Below are 18,095 nucleotides of genomic sequence, written 5' to 3' on the forward strand. Positions count from 1 at the left end.
TTGACATTCTAGGAATCACTGAACTAAAATGGACGGGAATGGGTGAATTTAACTCAGATGACCATTATATCTACTACTGTGGGCAGGAATCCCTTAGAAGAAATGGAGTAGCCATCATAGTCAACAAGAGTCCAAAATGCAGTGCTTGGATGTAATCTCAAAAACGACAGAATGATCTCAGTTTGTTTCCAAGGCAAACCATTCAGTATCCCAGTAATCCAAGTCTATGCCCCAACCAGTAACACTGAAGAAGCTGAAGTTGAATGCTTCAATGAAGACCTACAAGACCTTTTAGAACACCCAAAAAAGATCTCCTTTTAATTATAGGGGACTGGAATGCAAAAGTACGAAGTCAAGAAACACCTGAGGTAACAGGCAAACTTGGAATATGGAATGAAGCAGGACAAAGGCTAATAGAGTTTTGCCAAGAGAATGCATTGGTCATAGTAAACACCCTCTTCCAACAACACAAGAGAAGACTCTACACATGGACATCACCAGATGGTCAACACCGAAATCAGACTGATTATATTCTTTGCAGCCAAAGATGGAGAAGCTCTATATAGTCAGCAAAAACAAGACAGGGAGCTGATTGTGGCTCAGATCATGAACTCCTTATTGCCAAATTCAGACTTAAATGGAAGAAAGTAGGGAAAACCACTAGACCATTCTGATATGACCTAAATCAAATCCCTTATGATTATACAGTGGAAGTGAGAAATAGATTTAAGGGACTAGATCTGATAGATAGAGTGCCTGATGAAGTACAGATGGAGGTTCGTGACAGTGTACAGGAGACAGGGATCAAGACCATCCCCATGGTAAAGAAATGCAAAAAAGCAAAATCGCTGTCTGGGGAGGTCTTAGAAATAGCTGTGAACAGAAGAGAAGCGAAAAGCAAAGGAGAAAAGGAAAGATATAAGCATCTGAATGGAAAGTTCCAAAGAATAGCAAGGAAAGATAGAAAGCCTTCCTCAGCAATCAATGCAAAGAAATAGAGGAAAACAACAGAATGGGAAAGACTAGAGATGTGTTCAAGAAAATTAGAGACACCAAGGGAACATTTTATGCAAAGATGGGCAAAATAAAGGACAGAAATGGTATGGACCTAACAGAAGCAGAAGATATTAAGAAGAGGTGGCAAGAATACACAGAAGAACTATACAAAAAAGATCTTCACGACCAAGATAATCACGATGGTGTGATCACTCACCTAGAGCCAGACATCCTGGAATGTGAAGTCAAGTGGGCCTTAGAAAGCATCACTACAAACAAAGCTAGTGGAGGTGATGGAATTCCAGTTGAGCTATTTCAAATCCTAGAAGACGACGATGTGAAATTGCTGCACTGAATATGCCAGTAAATTTGGAAAACACAGCAGTGGCCACAGGACTGGAAAAGGTCAGTTTTCATTCCAATCCCAAAGAAAGGCAATGCCAAAGAGTGCTCAAACTACCGCAGAATTGCACTCACCTCACATACTAGTAAAGTAATGCTCAAAATTCTCCAAGCCAGGCTTCAGCAATATGTGAACCATGAACTTCCAGATGTTCATGATGGTTTTAGAAAAGGCAGAGGAACTAGAGATCAAATTGCCAACATCTGCTGGATCACTGAAAAAGCAAGAGAGTTCCAGAAAAACATCTATTTCTGCTTTATTGACTATGCCAAAGCCTTTGACTGTGTGGATCACAATAAACTGTGGAAAATTCTGAAAGAGATGGGAATACCAGACTACCTGACTTGCCTTTTGAGGAACCTGTATGCAGGTCAGGAAGCAACAGTTAGAACTGGACATGGAACAACAGACTGGTTCCAAATAGCAAACGCAGTATGTCAAGGCTGTATATTGTCACCCTGCTTATTTAACTTATATGCAGAGTACATCATGAGAAACACTGGGCTGGAAGAAACACAAGCTGGAATCAAGATTGCCGGGAGAAATATCAATAACCTCAGATAAGCAGATGACACCACCCTTATGGCAGAAAGTGAAGAGGAACAAAAAAGCCTCTTGGTGTAAGTGAAAGAGGAGAATGAAAAAGTTGGTTTAAAGCTCAACATTCAGAAAACTAAGATCATGGCATCTGGTCCCATTACTTCCTGGGAAATAGATAGGGAAACAGTGGAAACAGTGTCAGACTTTATTTTTGGGGGCTCCAAAATCACTGCAGATGGTGACTGCAGCCATGAAATTAAAAGACGCTTACTCCTTGGAAGGAAAGTTATGACCAACCTATAGCATATTCAAAAGTAGAGACATTACTTTGCCAACAAAGGTCTGTCTAGTTAAGGCTATGGTTTCTCCAGTGGTCATGTATGGATGTGAGAGTTGGACTGTGAAGAAGGCTGAGTGCCGAAGAATTGATGCTTTTGAACTGTGGTCTTGGAGAAGCCTCTTGAGAGTCCCTTGGACTGCAAGGAGATCCAACCAGTCCATTCTAAAGGAGATCAGTCCTGGGTATTCTTTGGAAGGACTGATGCTAAAGCTGAAACTCCAATACTTTGGCCACCTGATGCAAAGAGTTGACTCATTGGAAAAGACTCTGATGCTGGGAGGGATTGGGGACAGAAGGAGAAGGTGAGGACAGAGGATGAGATGGCTGGATGGAATCACCGACTCAATGGACATGAGTTTGGATAAACTCTGGAAGTTGGTGATGGACATGGAGGCCTGGCATGCTGCGGTTCATGGGGTCGCAAAGAGTTGGACATGACTGAGCGACTGAACTGAACTGAAAAGACAAGGAAATAAAAACAGCAGAGGATACATCACCAAATTGGCTTTTGACCCAAGTGCAGACTGGAGCAGCCCTGGGAAGTACCAGGACACAGCACATCCGGAGTCTCAACTGGGTAAAGGTCCCCGGCAGCCTGTCCACTCCATGAGTTAGGCTTTAACACTGCAGTTCGGGGTTCCTGCTTATCATTCCAGGATGCAAACTGATATCATCAATCTGTGAGCAAACAGAAGCTCTGGTTTCATCTTAATGCTGTTTGTCTTATGAAACTTGGATGTTCCTAAGCCTGGGGCTGGGTTTGTCAGAGTCTCTTTGAACAATCTCAAGGGTGAACAATCTCAAGATTTGTGTCCTAACTTATCTATGTTGCTGCAATCCTTGCACTCACAGCAGGCAGTCAGGGTACTCACAGTCAGGGTGTGTCCAGGCAGGTTGGAGGCAAGCACAGAGGAATGCACTGCTTTGTCTTAAAGCCTAAACAGGATTATTTATTTAATTTCCCTAACACCCTGGTGGCCACATGGTAAAAAGTTAGCTTGCTGATGCGGGAGACATGGGTTCGATCTTTGTTCTGGGAAGATCTCCCATGCCAGGGAGCAACTAAGCTGAAGGACAGATTCTGAGCCTGGGTAGCGAAACTACTGAAGCGCATGTGCCTAGAGCTGGTGCTCCACAACAAAAGAAGCCACCGTGATGAGAAGCCATGCACTCTGCAAGCAGAGAGTAGCCCCCACTTGTCTCAAATAGAGAAATGGCCATACAGGAAATAGACCCAGTACAGCCAATAAAAAAGAAAAACCAAAAAGTCTTGCCTTTGTCTCTGTGGGCACTAAAGCACCACTGGAGGGTGATGTACATTTCACAGGTCAACGAACAGAGCAGGAAGTTGAAGAAAAATCTCCTGTGAGAGTTCACAAACACTAAATATCTGTTTTCTCACAGAACTCTCGCACTTCAAGAGTTTCCCAAACACAATGAATGGTGTGGCTTCCTCTCTGCCTTGTGACAGCTGACCTGAAGTCACACTGTTGATCCTTTCCCATTCATCTGATTTTCTGCTAATTAGCACCTCTTTCTCCACAATCCAGGGATCTTTCTTGTGCTACGAAAATAGAGTTATGATTCAGGTCAGAATCAGAAATTCCTGCTCAGAAGAAATCTCATACTTGGCTTCTTCCAGAATCCAAACTTTGTTTTTTTAAAATAAATGCATTTGCTATCTTTAATAATTTTGTTTATTCATTTACTTTGGCTGGAGTGAGTGATCCTTGCTGCTTGGACTTTTCCCCAAGTTGGGCAAGTAGGGGTTACTCTCCAGTTGCAGTGTATTGGCTTCTCATTTGCTTTGCCTTTTCCTGGGTCCACAGGCTTCAGTAGTTGTCCCATGTGGGCTCAGTAATTACAGCTTCAGGTCTAGAATGCTGCTTTAGTAGTTCAGGCCCACAGGCTTAGCTGCTCTGTGTTGTGGGATCTTCCAGACCAGGGATCGAACCTGTGTCTCCTGCATTGGCAGGTGGAAAATCCCAGCTCTTTTGTCAGTCAAGAAATGAGGACATTATGATGGACAGAAAATATTTCACAAATTACTTTACTATCTGCCTCCTTCTGAATGCACAGGGAACAGTATACTATACAGTACAGTATATATCAGTTATCTAGTTCCTTTCCAAGAGTTACTGAACCAAGAACACAGGGGTATAAAACAGGCAACTGGATATTTCAAAGTCTGAAATCAGCTTTATAAACACTCAAGCTCTGGAAAAACTCCTTGTGTATCACACAGTGGGCAGGTCATCAGAAGGAAAGACAAGTTTGAACTCCCGATGCTAAACATGAAGCCTTACATGTCCGAGTGACAAGGTTTTCAGCTCAGTCAAGAAAAACAGGGCTCCTAAGAGACAGCAAGGGAAAATGCAGAGATACCGCAAAGTAGATCCCTACTTCAGAGGGAAGTGATCCTCACCCACAGACAGCAGGTTCCTGAGGGTCTCCACCATCACGTCCTTGTACAAGGTCCTCTGGGCAGGGTCCAGAGAGTCCCACTCCTTGGGAGTGAAATCTATGAACACATCCTTGAAGGTCAACTGTGCCTGAAATGAAAACACATTTAACCAACGGGCCCTGAGGAGGGTTCTTATTTTCACAGAAAAGGATAAGAAGTGAGACAGGTAAGGTCAGTTCAACTGAAGTAATATTCTGATATGTTCATGCAAATCTATATGGAGCAAATTGTCGCTCTCTAATTTAATCTCCTGTTTTTTCATAAGATGATGATATCCTCCAATCAACATGAATTCATCATGAGTGTGGACAAGACATGAAAAATATATAAATTACAATTAACAGTGGGTCGTTGATGCAGAAGTGTTGCGTTCAACACACTGAGTGACATTCACTATCTAGATGAGTTACAGCAAGACTGCTGTCTTCAGAGAGGACAAAGTCCACAGTGGCTTTAAAAGAACACAGACTGTGATGAGGATGTCATCATCACACTGATGAGAGGTGTCTCAACACTTCATACACACTAAGCATTACTCTAAAGACTTTACCCATATGAACTTGTCATCAACATAACAGCAACAGTAGAGAAAGATCTGTGTCCATCTTACTGGGGAGAAGACTCTGTCACTCTAATAAATAGCTCTGATCAAACAGTTAAGAAATGAGGCAACAGCACCTGAGCTCAGGTGGTTGGGAGAGACAACTGAACCTAAGGAATCAAAGAGTTAAGTAACAGTATAAAAGACAATCCCCAGAGAGTTCCCTGAGAATACCTGAAACAAGTTCAAGGGAGCTGAAGGGCAATGGAACAGCACGAATAGTCACTGTACAGGGTCACCCCCTCTACCCCCCAACCCACACAATGTCAATAATCTGACTACTATTTACATTATTCATGTGATGAGGTAGAAACTATTAAAGGCCATGGAATACACACTTAAGATACAACTGCAACTGCTCTAAGCATAAACCGTATTTATGAGATGGTTTTGTAATAAAATCATGGAGTTACACATCCATGCACTCATGCATGCACATGGAAACACACAATTGATTGAAACAAGAAGCGTTGTCTTTATTTTTTTATTTCATTCAATCAAAACTTAGTGAGTATCAACTCTGTGTCCCTAACTGGGAGTACAGCAGTGAACACGACAGAGCTTACCATCCAGCGGCCAGCCAGCCAATTACATCCATAGTTTTAACATCACTATTTTTATATGTGCTCTGAAACAGGCCTGGTGCTAAGAGAAGACTCAGCAGAAAGTCTTGACCTATACAGAGAAGTCAGACAAGGTCTCTGTGAGGAAGAAACGCTTAGGATTGGCAAGGTGGGAAAAGGAAGAGTTTTGTAAGCAGACAGAAGAGCCTGAGTGCTCTGACACAGGAAGATATTTACTGAACAGAAAACCAGCCAGTTTGATTGCAACGTGGGAATGAAGACGGGGTAATGCCAGGAAAAGGCTGATTTCTGCAAGGCGTATAAATTGAGGACGTTATTTCAAAAGCAACTGGACATGACTTACGAATCTGCAGGAGGAAAGTTAGAGATTTAGGTTTGTTTTTCAGCACTCACTTTGCTATGTGAGGAGGTTGTTGTTCAGTTGGCTCAGTCATGTCAGACTCTATGGGACTCCATGGACTGTAGCCTGCCAGGCTCCTCTGTCCATGGGATTCTCCAGGCAAGAAAACTGGAGTGGGTGGCCATTCCCTTCTCCTACATTTTGGCATCTTTGGGACATTAAAAGTGAGTCAAATGTAAGTTTGATTCAGTAAGTTTGTTAACATTCTATTTCCTTTTTACACCTCATATGGTTTGGTTATGCTGGGCCTTCGTTGCTATGACCCAGCTGTCTCTACTTGTGGCTGCACTGCATGGAGTTGTGGCTAAAGTGCTGAGGCTCTCATTGCAGTGGCTTCTCTTGTTTCAGAAGACCAGCTCAAGCATGCAGGCTTCAGTAGTTAAGGATTCCGGGCTCCAGAGCACAGCCACAGCAGTTGTTGGGCATGGGCTTAGTTGCTCTGCAGCATCTTCCAGGAATTGGGATGGAACCTGTGTCCCCTACATTGGCAGACACATTGCTATCCACTTTATCACCAGGGAAGTCCTCAACATTATCTTATACTATTAAAAACATAAAAAGTAGTACAAGCAGAAATAATACAGAAAATACTTTAACGCCAATCTGTATAAAATACCTGTATTTAAAAACAATATGATGGCATCCCTGGTGGCTCAGTGATAAAGAGTCCACTGACCAATGTAAGAAACACAGGTTGTTGCCTGGCCCATTAAGATCCCACATGCTGAGGGGCAACTAAGCCCGTGAGTCTCAATTCCTGAGCCAGAGCTGTAGAGCCCTGGAGGTGAAACTACTGAAGCCAGCATGCTCTAGAGCCTGGGCTGCAAGACAAGAGAAGCCACCACAATGGGAAGTGTGCACACCGCTACCAGAGTGGTCACCGCTCTCCAGAACTAGGGAAAAGACACTGAAGCAAGGAAGTTAGAGTACAGGAAATAAATATATTTTAAAAGTAATAATGTGATTTTTATCATTAATTTTAGGTATGTACTTATTAACAAACTCCAAAATTTATGATTTTATTCCACTAAGAAAATACTGAATCAAGATTAGTAAAGTTGGAGAATTCCCTCATGGTCCAGTGGTTAAGATCCCTCACATCCACTGCAGGGTTTCAGGTTCCAGCCCTACTCAGCGAACTAAGACCCTAGAAGCTGAATCATGTGGTCAAAAAAGAAAGAAAAAAAAATTAGTAAGCCCGATTTCACAGTTTAAATTAGATGGTGTAACGAAATACTCCCTAGCCCTGACATCTCTCTCTGAACATTGTATTCCATTCCCAAACACTTAAGTTTTCAGGGAGGTGCTCATTTAGTTTTAAATGTACTATAAAAAGTCAGAACTGATTTCCCCTCATTGGCCTCTTTGGCAGATTTTAACATGTACCGTACATGTTAATACCTGAGGTCCACCTACAGCTTCTTTACCCTGATTGACAGAGAGCAGACAGAGCATCCACATGGGCCATAAGCAACCCCTGCTGCCCAACAGCACTGAGACCCTGTCTTCAAACCGTGGGTGATAAGCCCTGCCCAGGGGAGCCCCCTCACAAGGTCCAGGTCACTGGGTCATGGGGAGACGGGATCTAAGTGGAGACGCTAGGCCTTGAGGGAAGGCCCCAGCTGAGTATGCATGTACAAGAGTCAGACAGGATACTTCAGAGTCAGACATGATTAGCGAGTCCAGAGAAGGGCATTTCAGGAAGGCAGTGTGAGAATCCACTGAGAATATGACCTTACAGGAGAAAGAGCCAAGCCTGACTCCTGTTCTTTCCTCTTCTGTGCTTCTTCGTCCATGAGTCTTCACAGTTCTATCATGAAAGTGGAAAACATGCTGTTTAGTGCTTAGAGTCAACACATTCCCTTCCTGAGCCCCAACCACACACGCAGGGAAGCCCTCACTGTGTGGAACGGACAGTTTTCTGGGCCCATTGTTTCAGGAGGGACTCAAGATAGTCAACTCCCACAGAGAGACCAACACGGGACTTTCCCACACTTTCCCTCGGATCACATTGCCCTCCTGGTGAGGCCTTATGTACACAGAAGCAGGGGGCACCTCCGCTGACCCCACAATCCCCTTCAGGTCACACAGCAGGCCCTGGTCCAGCCCCACTCAGAGAAGAGTGCCCTCCCCTCCCCCAGGGCTTGATCTCAGTCTCAGAAGTGGAGGCTAAGAGCCCTGGTGCTCAATGCAGGATCCAGATCGGAATCATCCTCGGCCTGTGCCCATTCCTGGGGCGAGGCCCCACTTGAGATCTTGAGAGGCGTGTCTTTTGGGGGAGGGGTACAAAACATGCCCAGGCAAAATGCCTCATGATCTCATGTGAAGCCTGGGTTGATCACTAGTGAAGGATTAAGGCCAGGCCACCTCCCACTTTCTTCTTTTCCAGCTTTACTGAGACTAACGAGAAGGATTATGTGTACATATACCATACACCATGTGATCATGCGACACGTGTCCACTGTGAAATATTTATCACAATCTACAAACCAACACATCCATCACCTCCAAATTCCGATGTTCTGTGTGTGGTGAAAACACTGACGACATACTCTGATGACAAATTCCCAGCAGGCAGTAACAGAATAGAATTAACTATGGTCAGCGTGCTGTACACACCTCCCCAGGACGCATTCATTTTACAACCCAAAGTCTATACCACCCTTCGACCAGCATCTCCCCAACCTCCCCACCTCCCAGCCCCAGATAACCACCATCCCACTGTCTGGTACTAGTGAGTTTCACTTTTTTACATTCTACATATAAGCGAGCACATACAATATCAGTCTTACCCTGTCTGTCCTAATTCACTTAGCGTAATATTCTCTACATTCATCCAAGCTGTCCCAAGTGACAAAAATCTCCATCTACACGGGAAGGGATAAGAAAACCTTCCTTAGTGATCAACGCAAAGAAATAGAGGAAAACAATAGAATGGGAAAGACTAGAGATCTCCTGAAGAAAATTAGAGATACCAAGGGAACATTTCAAGCAAAGATGGGCACAAAAAAGGACAGAAATGGTATGGACCTAGCAGAAGCAAAAGATATTAAGAAGACGTGGCAATAATACACAGGAGAACTGTACAAAAAAGATCTTCATGACCCAGATAACCACAATGGTGTGATCACTCACCCAGAGTGAGACATCCTGGAATGCAAATTCAAGTGGGCCTTAGGAAGCACCACTATGAACAAAGCTAGTGGAGGTGATGGAATTCCAGCTGAGCTATTTCAAATCCTAAAAGATGATGCTGTGGAAGTGTTGCACTCAATACAATAGCCAATCTGGAAAACTCAGCAGTGGCCACAGGACTGGAAAAGGTCAGTTTTCATTCCAATCCCAAAGAAAGGCAATGCCAAAGAATGTTCAAACTACCACACAATTGCACTCAGCTCACATGCTAGCAAAGTAATGATAAAAGTTCTCCAAGCCAGGCTTCAACAATATGTGAACTGGGAACTTCCAGATGTTCAAGTTGGATTCAGAAAAGGCAGAGGAACCAGAGATCAAATTGCCAACATCCACTGGATCATCAAAAAAGCAAGAGAATGCCACAAAAACATCTACTTTTGCTTTATTGAATATGCCAAACCCTTTGACTGTGTGGATCACAACAAACTGTGGAAAAATCTTAAAGAGATGGGACTACCAGACCACCTGACCTGCCTCTTGAGAAATCTGCATGCAGGTCAAGAGGCAACAGTTAGAACTGGACATGGAATAACAGACTGGTTCCAAATTTGGAAAGGAGTTCATCAAGGCTGCATATTATTACCCTGCTTACTTAACTTACATGCAGAGCACATCATGCGAAATGCTGGGCTGGATGAAGCACAAGCTGGAATCAAGATTGCTGGGAAAAATATCAGTAACCTCAGATATGCGTATGACACCACTCTTATGGCAGAAAGTGAAGAAGAACTAAAGAGCCTCTTGATGAAAGTGAGAGAGTGAAAAAGTTGGCTTAAAACCCAACATTCAGAAAACTAAGATCATGGCATCTGGTCCCATCACTTCATGGCAAATAGCTGGGGAAACAGTGGAAACAGTGACAGACTTTATTTTAGGGGTCTCCAAGATCACTGCTTATGACTGCACAAATGAAATTAAAAGATGCTTGCTCCTTGGAAGAAAAGCTATGTCTATGACCAACCTAGATAGGATATTGAAAAGCAGAGACATTACTTTACCAACAAAGGTCTAGTCAAAGCTATGGTTTTTCCAGTAGTCATGTATGGATGTGAGAGTTGGAGTATAAAGAAAGCTGAGTGGCGAAGAATTGATGCTTTTGAACCATGGTGTTGGAGAAGACTCTTGAGAGTCCCTTGGACAGCAAAGAAATCCAGCTGGTCAATCCTAAACAAAATCATTCCTGACTATTCAGTGGAAGTATTTATGCTGAAGCTGAAACTTCAATACTTTGGCCACCTGATGCAAAGAACTGAGTCACTGGCAAAAACCCTGAAGCTCGGAAAGATTGAAGGTGGGAGAAAGGGATGACAGAGGGTGAGATGGTTGGATGGCATCACCGATGTGATGGACATGAGTTTGAGTAAGTTCCGGCAGTTGGTGATGGACAGGGAAGCCTGGCGTGCTGCAGTCCATGAGCTGGCAGAGTCAGACATGGCTGAGCAACTAAACTGAACTGAATATGCCATTACAAATATGTGTGTATATTTGCCTGGGTTACCCATGAGGACTTCCCTGGGAGCTCAGAAGGTAAAGAATCTGCCAGCAATGCAGAAGACCCAGATTTGACCCCTTGGATGGAAAGATCCCCTGAAGAAGAGAATGGCAATCCACTGCAGTAATCTTGCCTAGAGAATTCCATGGACAGAGAAGCCTGGCAGGGTACAGTCCCTGGGGTCACAAAGAGTATGACATGACTGAGTGACTAACACTTACATTTACATGTTTTCAACCTGGATCCTGGGGCTCTTTAATCAATAGAAATAGTTATGAGACCAGAGGGGAATTTCAAGAAAGGCTTTATTGGGACTCTTGCTGCAGTAAGGAGAGACAGAAAAAGAAGTGTGTGCCCCTGGTCCTCCCAAAAAGGGGGATGAGTTGATCCCTTTGGTTAAGGCTGGAAGGAAGCTGAGGTGACCTGCTCCGCCTCGGGCCCCCCGGAGGTGCTGTGAGCAGGGATCAGGGGAAGTGACCTGATTTTGCTTCTGGAGCCTCAGAAATCAAGCTTGGTTTGTGGTACTTTTACTTATTGTTCAGAATTGCTGTCCGCTCATGAATGTGGTTATAGTTTCTTTGTTCAATTACACTTTCTTTGTGGTCTGTTGCCCAAGAAGACATTTGTCCAGGTGCAAGAACTGCAGTAAAAGGTCCCAGGACCCAGCCTGTCTCATACACACATCACGGTTTCATCATCCACTCGGCTGAGCACAGACATTCAGGTTGTTTCTACAACACATGGTTGTTGTGAATCATACAGTATGGGTTACGGGAGTGCTGGTTACTCCTTCAAAATACTGATTTTTGCACAGGACTTCCCTGATGGTCCAGTGGTGAAGAATCTGCCTAGCTCTGTGGGGGATGCGGGTTCAACCGCTGGTGAGGGAACTAAGATCCCACAGGCAGCAGAGCGACTAAGCCCGAGCACCACACTAGAATTTCAGTGCACTGAAACCAAAGATCCTGGAGGATGCAGGCAAAGCCAAATACATAAACAGTTTTAAAAACTTTGCTTTTCTCAGCTATATAATTAGAAGTGAGATTGCGCGATCCTATGCATGTTCTATTTTTAATCTTTGGGTAACTCCGTACTGTTTTCCATGTACCATTTACTTGCCTTCAACCGTTTCCAACCATTAACCGTACTGTGCATGTACATGGCAGATGCCCGAGACCTGTAAAGATGATGAGAGAACAGTAGAGGAATCCACTGCGCTGGCAGCAACAAGTAGCAGCTGCGTCATCTCCAGAATAAGCCTCTGTACTACAGGTTGCTGTGGAGCTGATAACCCTCGGATTCTAAGAACAAGCCTTCAGTGCATCATGGGAAACTTCTGCCATCAAAGCTGAGGCCCAACCATTACCCTTTGAGGCTGAGAGAAACTTCCAAATCTGCATCTGGGCTAACACACTCCCCAGAGACCTAGTAATAATCCACCCATCCTGCTAGGCAATCCCCAGAAGGTTCCAAGCCTTAACAACTCCTGTGTTAATGATGGAATAATACACACGAAGAAGCCCAAACACCAACCAGACTCAAGACATCTTATCAGTCACAGTGACCCCAGCAGCCCCAAACTGTCATCACCAAAATCTAATAATACAAGACAGATGTGTAGGCTGATGCACACGCCCCAATGCAACTTCAACATCTTCCAAGGAACACGCCAACTTCTCTTTTTTTACCTTCCATCTGAAATCTTCATTAGCAACTCAAACTAACAGAAAATCTACAGGTAATCCGCAAAGTGATCTCTAGAATTTTAATGACAGTTATTCTAAGGGCCTGATTCTCACCTTCCCTAAAGACTACAGAATCCACTGTGTGGAGGGGGTGCTGTGGGGCACCTCCTGGATCCCAACCCCCTTCTCTGTGACCACTGTGCCCATCCTCCTGCACCCAGACCTCCCTGTGGGCTCAGCTCAGGCCTTGATTCTAACACACTGCAGGGTAACAGTCCTCAATCCAATTCCACTTCCTTCCTTCCTTCAGAGGTGTGATCATGTGTTTCCCAACGAAACCCAGTCATGCAAACCTCAGTCACAGCATCTGTGTCCCAGGGAAACTGAGCTAAGACACTATGGCACGCCCATCATTCCACGCAGCCCACAATTGGCCATGAGCCCACATCTAGGTCCTCCAGGTAGAACTGAGACCACCTTTGTCAAGAGTTCCACACACCCCATGATCCCACAAGTACGAATGTCTCTCTCACACACATACACACACACACACACACCCCCATTCATTGGGTTCATCCACAGGCCTACTCTTGCTGCCACAATCCTCCTGGAGACTCTGACAAGCTCCCCTTCACTTTCCCCCATTTTTCTACCTCTTCATGCATGGTTGAACAAGAGGGATAAACAGCAGAGACAAGGGCATGAGCATCGCAACAGAGTTGCACCAACCTACAAATCCAAGGACACTCAGCACTCAGTACAGAGACGAAGGAAGTGGCCCTCCTGGGAAAACCTGCCAGCAACTTGGGACATCAGAAAGTTTTACAGGCCCTTGAGATTTGGTTGGATTGAGGGCAGTGAAGAATTAACAAACATAGAGAGACCCAGTCTCACTGACCCCTGTTCTCCCCAGTGAGAGCTAACTGGAAGATATCCCAGATCTTTAAGGAGGGCGGAGGACACGGACTCCCTCATATCCCCTTGGATTCCAAACCTTCTGGCCACTCTAACCACAGTAAACTCAGCATCCCCTGATCTGAGCAGATAAACTGCTGGAAGGCAGAGCTGCTGTCTAAGATGGCAACTGGTCCCTGGGTGGACAGAGCTTAGAAGACCTGGGGGCTGCAGTGAGGAGTGACACAGCAGACTAAAACATGGGGACACCTCAAGACACTAGACCTATTGGGCTCATTAGGACTCCCCATATCTTTCTGCTTTTCAGTGATTAAGTGTCCACATGGGGTAAGGATCAATTAGAGTTGAAATGTCCAGAACAGATACAGAAACCATCACCACCTACCCTGTCCCCTCTGTCTCCCCTGAGAATTCTTCAGCCCAACCCACATTCCCAGTCCTCACCCCCAGAGTGAGATGCTGTGAGCATCCATGGAGGAAGAGGAACATGGTGCATCCTTCAATGGAGGGAAAAGAGGAAAGACTCCAAACACTCAAAGGCCAAGGGCATTTCTGATGAAGGTGATTAATATAGAGGCAGTAAACCTGGTTAATGTGACAGAGAATATGGGAAAGAGACGGGGAGACCTCGCTGGCCTAGACCTGAAAGAACAGAAAGAGCAAGGGCCACAGTGATTAATGACCAAAGACAGGTGTAGAAACTAAGATCCAAGACAGTGAAGGTTTTGGTGTCTATGAGCAAGGACTAAGTGAATGTGACCAGGACAGCCTGACCATGAGAACGGGGTCAGCTCCCAGGATGAGGCTGGAGACACTGGCAGTGACCTGAGGGTGACAAAGGGCTGTGGAGCCATCTGAGGAGTCAGGATGCTGCCCTGAGGACACGGGGAAGCCAGTGAAGGTGGGAGGTCTCCCTGCAGATTGACCCTTATTCATAGAAGACATTTGCTGATAATCTATCTCACGCTAAGCATATGCTCCTGCCTCCATCCTACTGTTGTCCTTTTTCACTTTGCAAAATTGGGACCCATTTTAAATTCTGGTAACAACTGGGCTCTCCCTCCAAGAAGAACTGTCACACACAGTCACACACCTGATTTGGCCAATCATTTCAGTGGTCACTGTTGCTCAGATTCTGGACCAGAGGGAAACATCATCAGATCACCTCCTTCCTCACTAGTTACCAGATCACATAAAAGAGAGGAAAATGGAGTATCAGACGAACTGCTTAAATTAGGTCGTGACTCTTTAATATAAAAGATCACTGACATTCTTCCTAAGTACTCGTCAAAATAGTCTACATCTCTTTACTAGTTGCCAGAAAAATGCTTCAAAAATATAACATTAAGAAGAAACAGCAAATGGGCCTCAAATAAACATGAAACAGAGCTAAAGTGAATCAGCTTGTTAAAAATTTTTCCACTGAAAAATTATGGTGTCAAGTGAAAACAAAAAACTCTTGAGAACACAGCATACTTAGAAAACAATGACATGAACTATTTACAGGAGGGTAACAAATCTTATTTCAGAAGCGAATAATTCTTTACAAGAAAGTCGGTATTGAATGATCTAATCTATCCCAAGCTACAAAAAGAATTAAATGTACAGAAAGGAGAAAGCAAAAAGGAAAATGATCACAAAGAACATATTTAATGTTCCTGGAAAAGGCATTATGTAGTAAGAGAGTCAGTCAGTTCTGCATATGGATGTTATCTTTTAATACAAATAATTACAAAAGGCACAAGCCTTACAGACAGAAGTTTTGCACTTCTCATCTGTATAATGTAAAGAAACAAGTTTTAAATTTATTAGATCCTAAAGCCAAAAATCAATGTGGTGGTTTTGTTACTAAGTCGTGTCAGACTCTTGCGATCCCATGGACTGTAGCCCGCGAGGCTCTTCTGTCCATGGGATTCTCCAGGCAAGAATACTGGAGTGGGTTGCCATTTCCTTCTCCAGAGGATCTTCCCCACCCAGAAACTGAACTTGGGTCTCCTGCATTGCAGGCAGTTTCTTTACTGACTGAGCTATGAGGTAAGGCAAAAATCAATGTATCACAACTTCATAATACTTATCCAACCAATTCAACACTCTCCTGGATCTAGTCCTCTCCCCCACCTGCACACTACTTGTTTCCACTTTATTAAGTTGATCTGTGTCCCTACTTCTTTCTCCGTCTCCCTTTCTCTTCCCCTCTGCTCTCCAGCTGTCCTCCTCTCTACTTCTTCCCTGACTCCCATCTGGCCTCTCGCTGCCATCTGTTCCCTGTAAAATGCTTCTAATCCAACATCCTTGATGATCCTCAATCTCCATGAATTTCTGCCTTTCTTCCTCCATCTCTGCCCTCCCTTCCTCCCAACTCTCTGGCACTCCCAAGTGGATATGCTTCCTTTCACCTTGCTTGCTTTCTCAGCTCCTCCAATTACTGGATGTGAGTCAAAGTCGCTCAGTCCTGTCTGACTCTTGCAACCCCATGGCTGTAGTCCATGGAATTCTCCAGGTCAGAATACTGGAGTGGGTAGCTGTTCCCTTCTCCAGGGGATCTTCCCAACCCAGGGATTGAACCCAGGTCTCCTGCATTACCAGCGGGTTCTTTAGTAGCTGAGCCACGAGGGAAGCCCGATCACTAGGGGTCCCCTTTCTCTCCCAGCAGGATATCGCTCTTTAAGCCAAGGTTCTAACTCTTGTATCCCCTTTGCGGGCTCTCTGTGTGAACCGCCTCTCCACTGTCGCCCTCTTTGGGACCCCTGATTCCCAGCCCCTCTACCTGAAGGCTATAGAAGGGGTTGGCAGAGGATCAGATGGTTAGATAGCATCCCTGGACTCAATGATTACACAGTGGAAGTGAGAAATAGGTTTAAGGGCCTAGATCTGATAGATAGAGTGCCTGATGAACTATGGACGGAGGTTTGTGACACTGTACAGGAGACAGGGATCAAGACCATCCCCATGGAAAAGAAATGCAAAAAAGCAAAATGGCTGTCTGGGGAGGCCTTACAAATAGCTGTGAAAAGAAAAGTGAAAAGCAAAGGAGAAAAGGAAAGATATAAACATCTGAATGCAGAGTTCCAAAGAATAGCAAGAAGAGATAAGAAAGCCTTCCTCAGCGATCAATGCAAAGAAATAGAGGAAAACAACAGAATGGGAAAAACTAGAGATCTCTTCAAGAAAATTAGAGATACCAAGGGAACATTTCATGCAAAGATGGGCTCAATAAAGGACAGAAATGGTATGGACCTAACAGAAGCAGAAGATATTAAGAAGAGGTGGCAAGAATACACAGAAGAACTATACAAAAAAGATCTTCACGACCAAGATAATCACTCATCTATAGCCAGACATCCTGGAATGTGAAGTCAAGTAGGCCTTAGAAAGCATCACTATGAACAAAGCTAGTGGAGGTGATGGAATTCCAGCTGAGCTATTTTAAATCCTGGAAGATGATGCTGTGAAAGTGCTGCACTCAATATGCCAGCAAATTTGGAAAACTCAGCAGTGGCCACAGGACTGAAAAGGTCAGTTTTCATTCCAATGCCAAAGAAAGGCAATGCCAAAGAATGCTCAAACTACCGCACAATTGCACTCAGCTCACATGCTAGTAAAGTAATGCTGAAAATTCTCCAAGCCAGACTTCAGCAATATGTGAACCATGAACTTCCAGATGTTCAAGCTGGTTTTAGAAAAGGCAGAGGAACCAGAGATCAAATTGCCAACATCCACTGGATCATTGAAAATGCAAGAGAGTTCCAGAAAAACATCTATTTCTGCTTTATTGACTATGCCAAAGCCTTTGACTGTGTGGATCACAATTAACTGTGGAAAGTTCTGAAAAGATGGGAATACCAGACCACCTGACCTGCCTCTTGAGAAATCTGTATGCAGGTCAGGAAGCAACAGTTAGAACTGGACATGGAACAACAGACTGGTTCCAAATAGGAAAAGGAGTACGTCAAGGCTGTATAGTCACCCTGTTTATTTAACTTACATGCAGAGTACATCACAAGAAACGCTGGACTGGGAGAAACGCTGGACTGGAAGAAACGCAAGCTGGAATCAAGATTGCCGGGAGAAATATCAATAACCTCAGATATGCAGATGACACCACCCTTATGGCAGAAAGTGAAGAGGAACTCAAAAGCCTCTTGAGGAAAGTGAAAGTGGAGAGTGAAAAAGTTGGCTTAAAGCTCAACATTCAGAAAACGAAGATCATGGCACCCGGTCCCATCACTTCATGGGAAATAGATAGGGAAACAGTGGAAACAGTGTCAGACATTATTTTTGGGGGCTCCAAAATCACTGCAGATGGTGACTGCTGCCATGAAATTAAAAGACACTTACTCCTTGGAAGGAAAGTTATGACCAACCTAGATAGCATATTCAAAAGCAAAGACATTACTTTGCCAACAAAGGTTCATCTAGTCAAGGCTATGGTTTTTCCTGTGGTCATGTACAGATGTGAGAGTTGGACTGTGAAGAAGGC

At 44.3% G+C, this 18,095-nt stretch overlaps 2 protein-coding genes across 4 annotated transcripts in view; both read right to left on the bottom strand.

Annotated features, from left to right (window-relative positions):
* The window catches only part of LOC133229645 (zinc finger protein 665-like), a 171,845-nt gene that overhangs the window by 65,510 nt on the left and 88,240 nt on the right, over positions 1 to 18,095 (bottom strand). The gene's annotated exons all lie outside the window — the stretch shown is intronic.
* LOC133229657 (zinc finger protein 665-like) overlaps positions 1 to 18,095 on the bottom strand; it is a 45,606-nt gene that overhangs the window by 11,249 nt on the left and 16,262 nt on the right. The window contains exons 2-3 of one of the 3 annotated variants that reach the window (XM_061386258.1): positions 8,068 to 8,138; positions 4,705 to 4,831 (exon numbers count right to left, since the gene is read on the bottom strand). The exons of the other annotated variants lie outside the window; for them this stretch is intronic. Coding sequence (XP_061242242.1) covers positions 4,705 to 4,831; positions 8,068 to 8,124 — 184 coding nt within the window. The 5' untranslated portion in view covers positions 8,125 to 8,138. The remainder of the gene's footprint in view (positions 1 to 4,704; positions 4,832 to 8,067; positions 8,139 to 18,095) is intronic. 3 annotated transcript variants of the gene reach the window in all.

Source organism: Bos javanicus, chromosome 18 (assembly GCF_032452875.1).
Source record: "Bos javanicus breed banteng chromosome 18, ARS-OSU_banteng_1.0, whole genome shotgun sequence".
Lineage (NCBI taxonomy): Eukaryota > Metazoa > Chordata > Mammalia > Artiodactyla > Bovidae > Bos > Bos javanicus.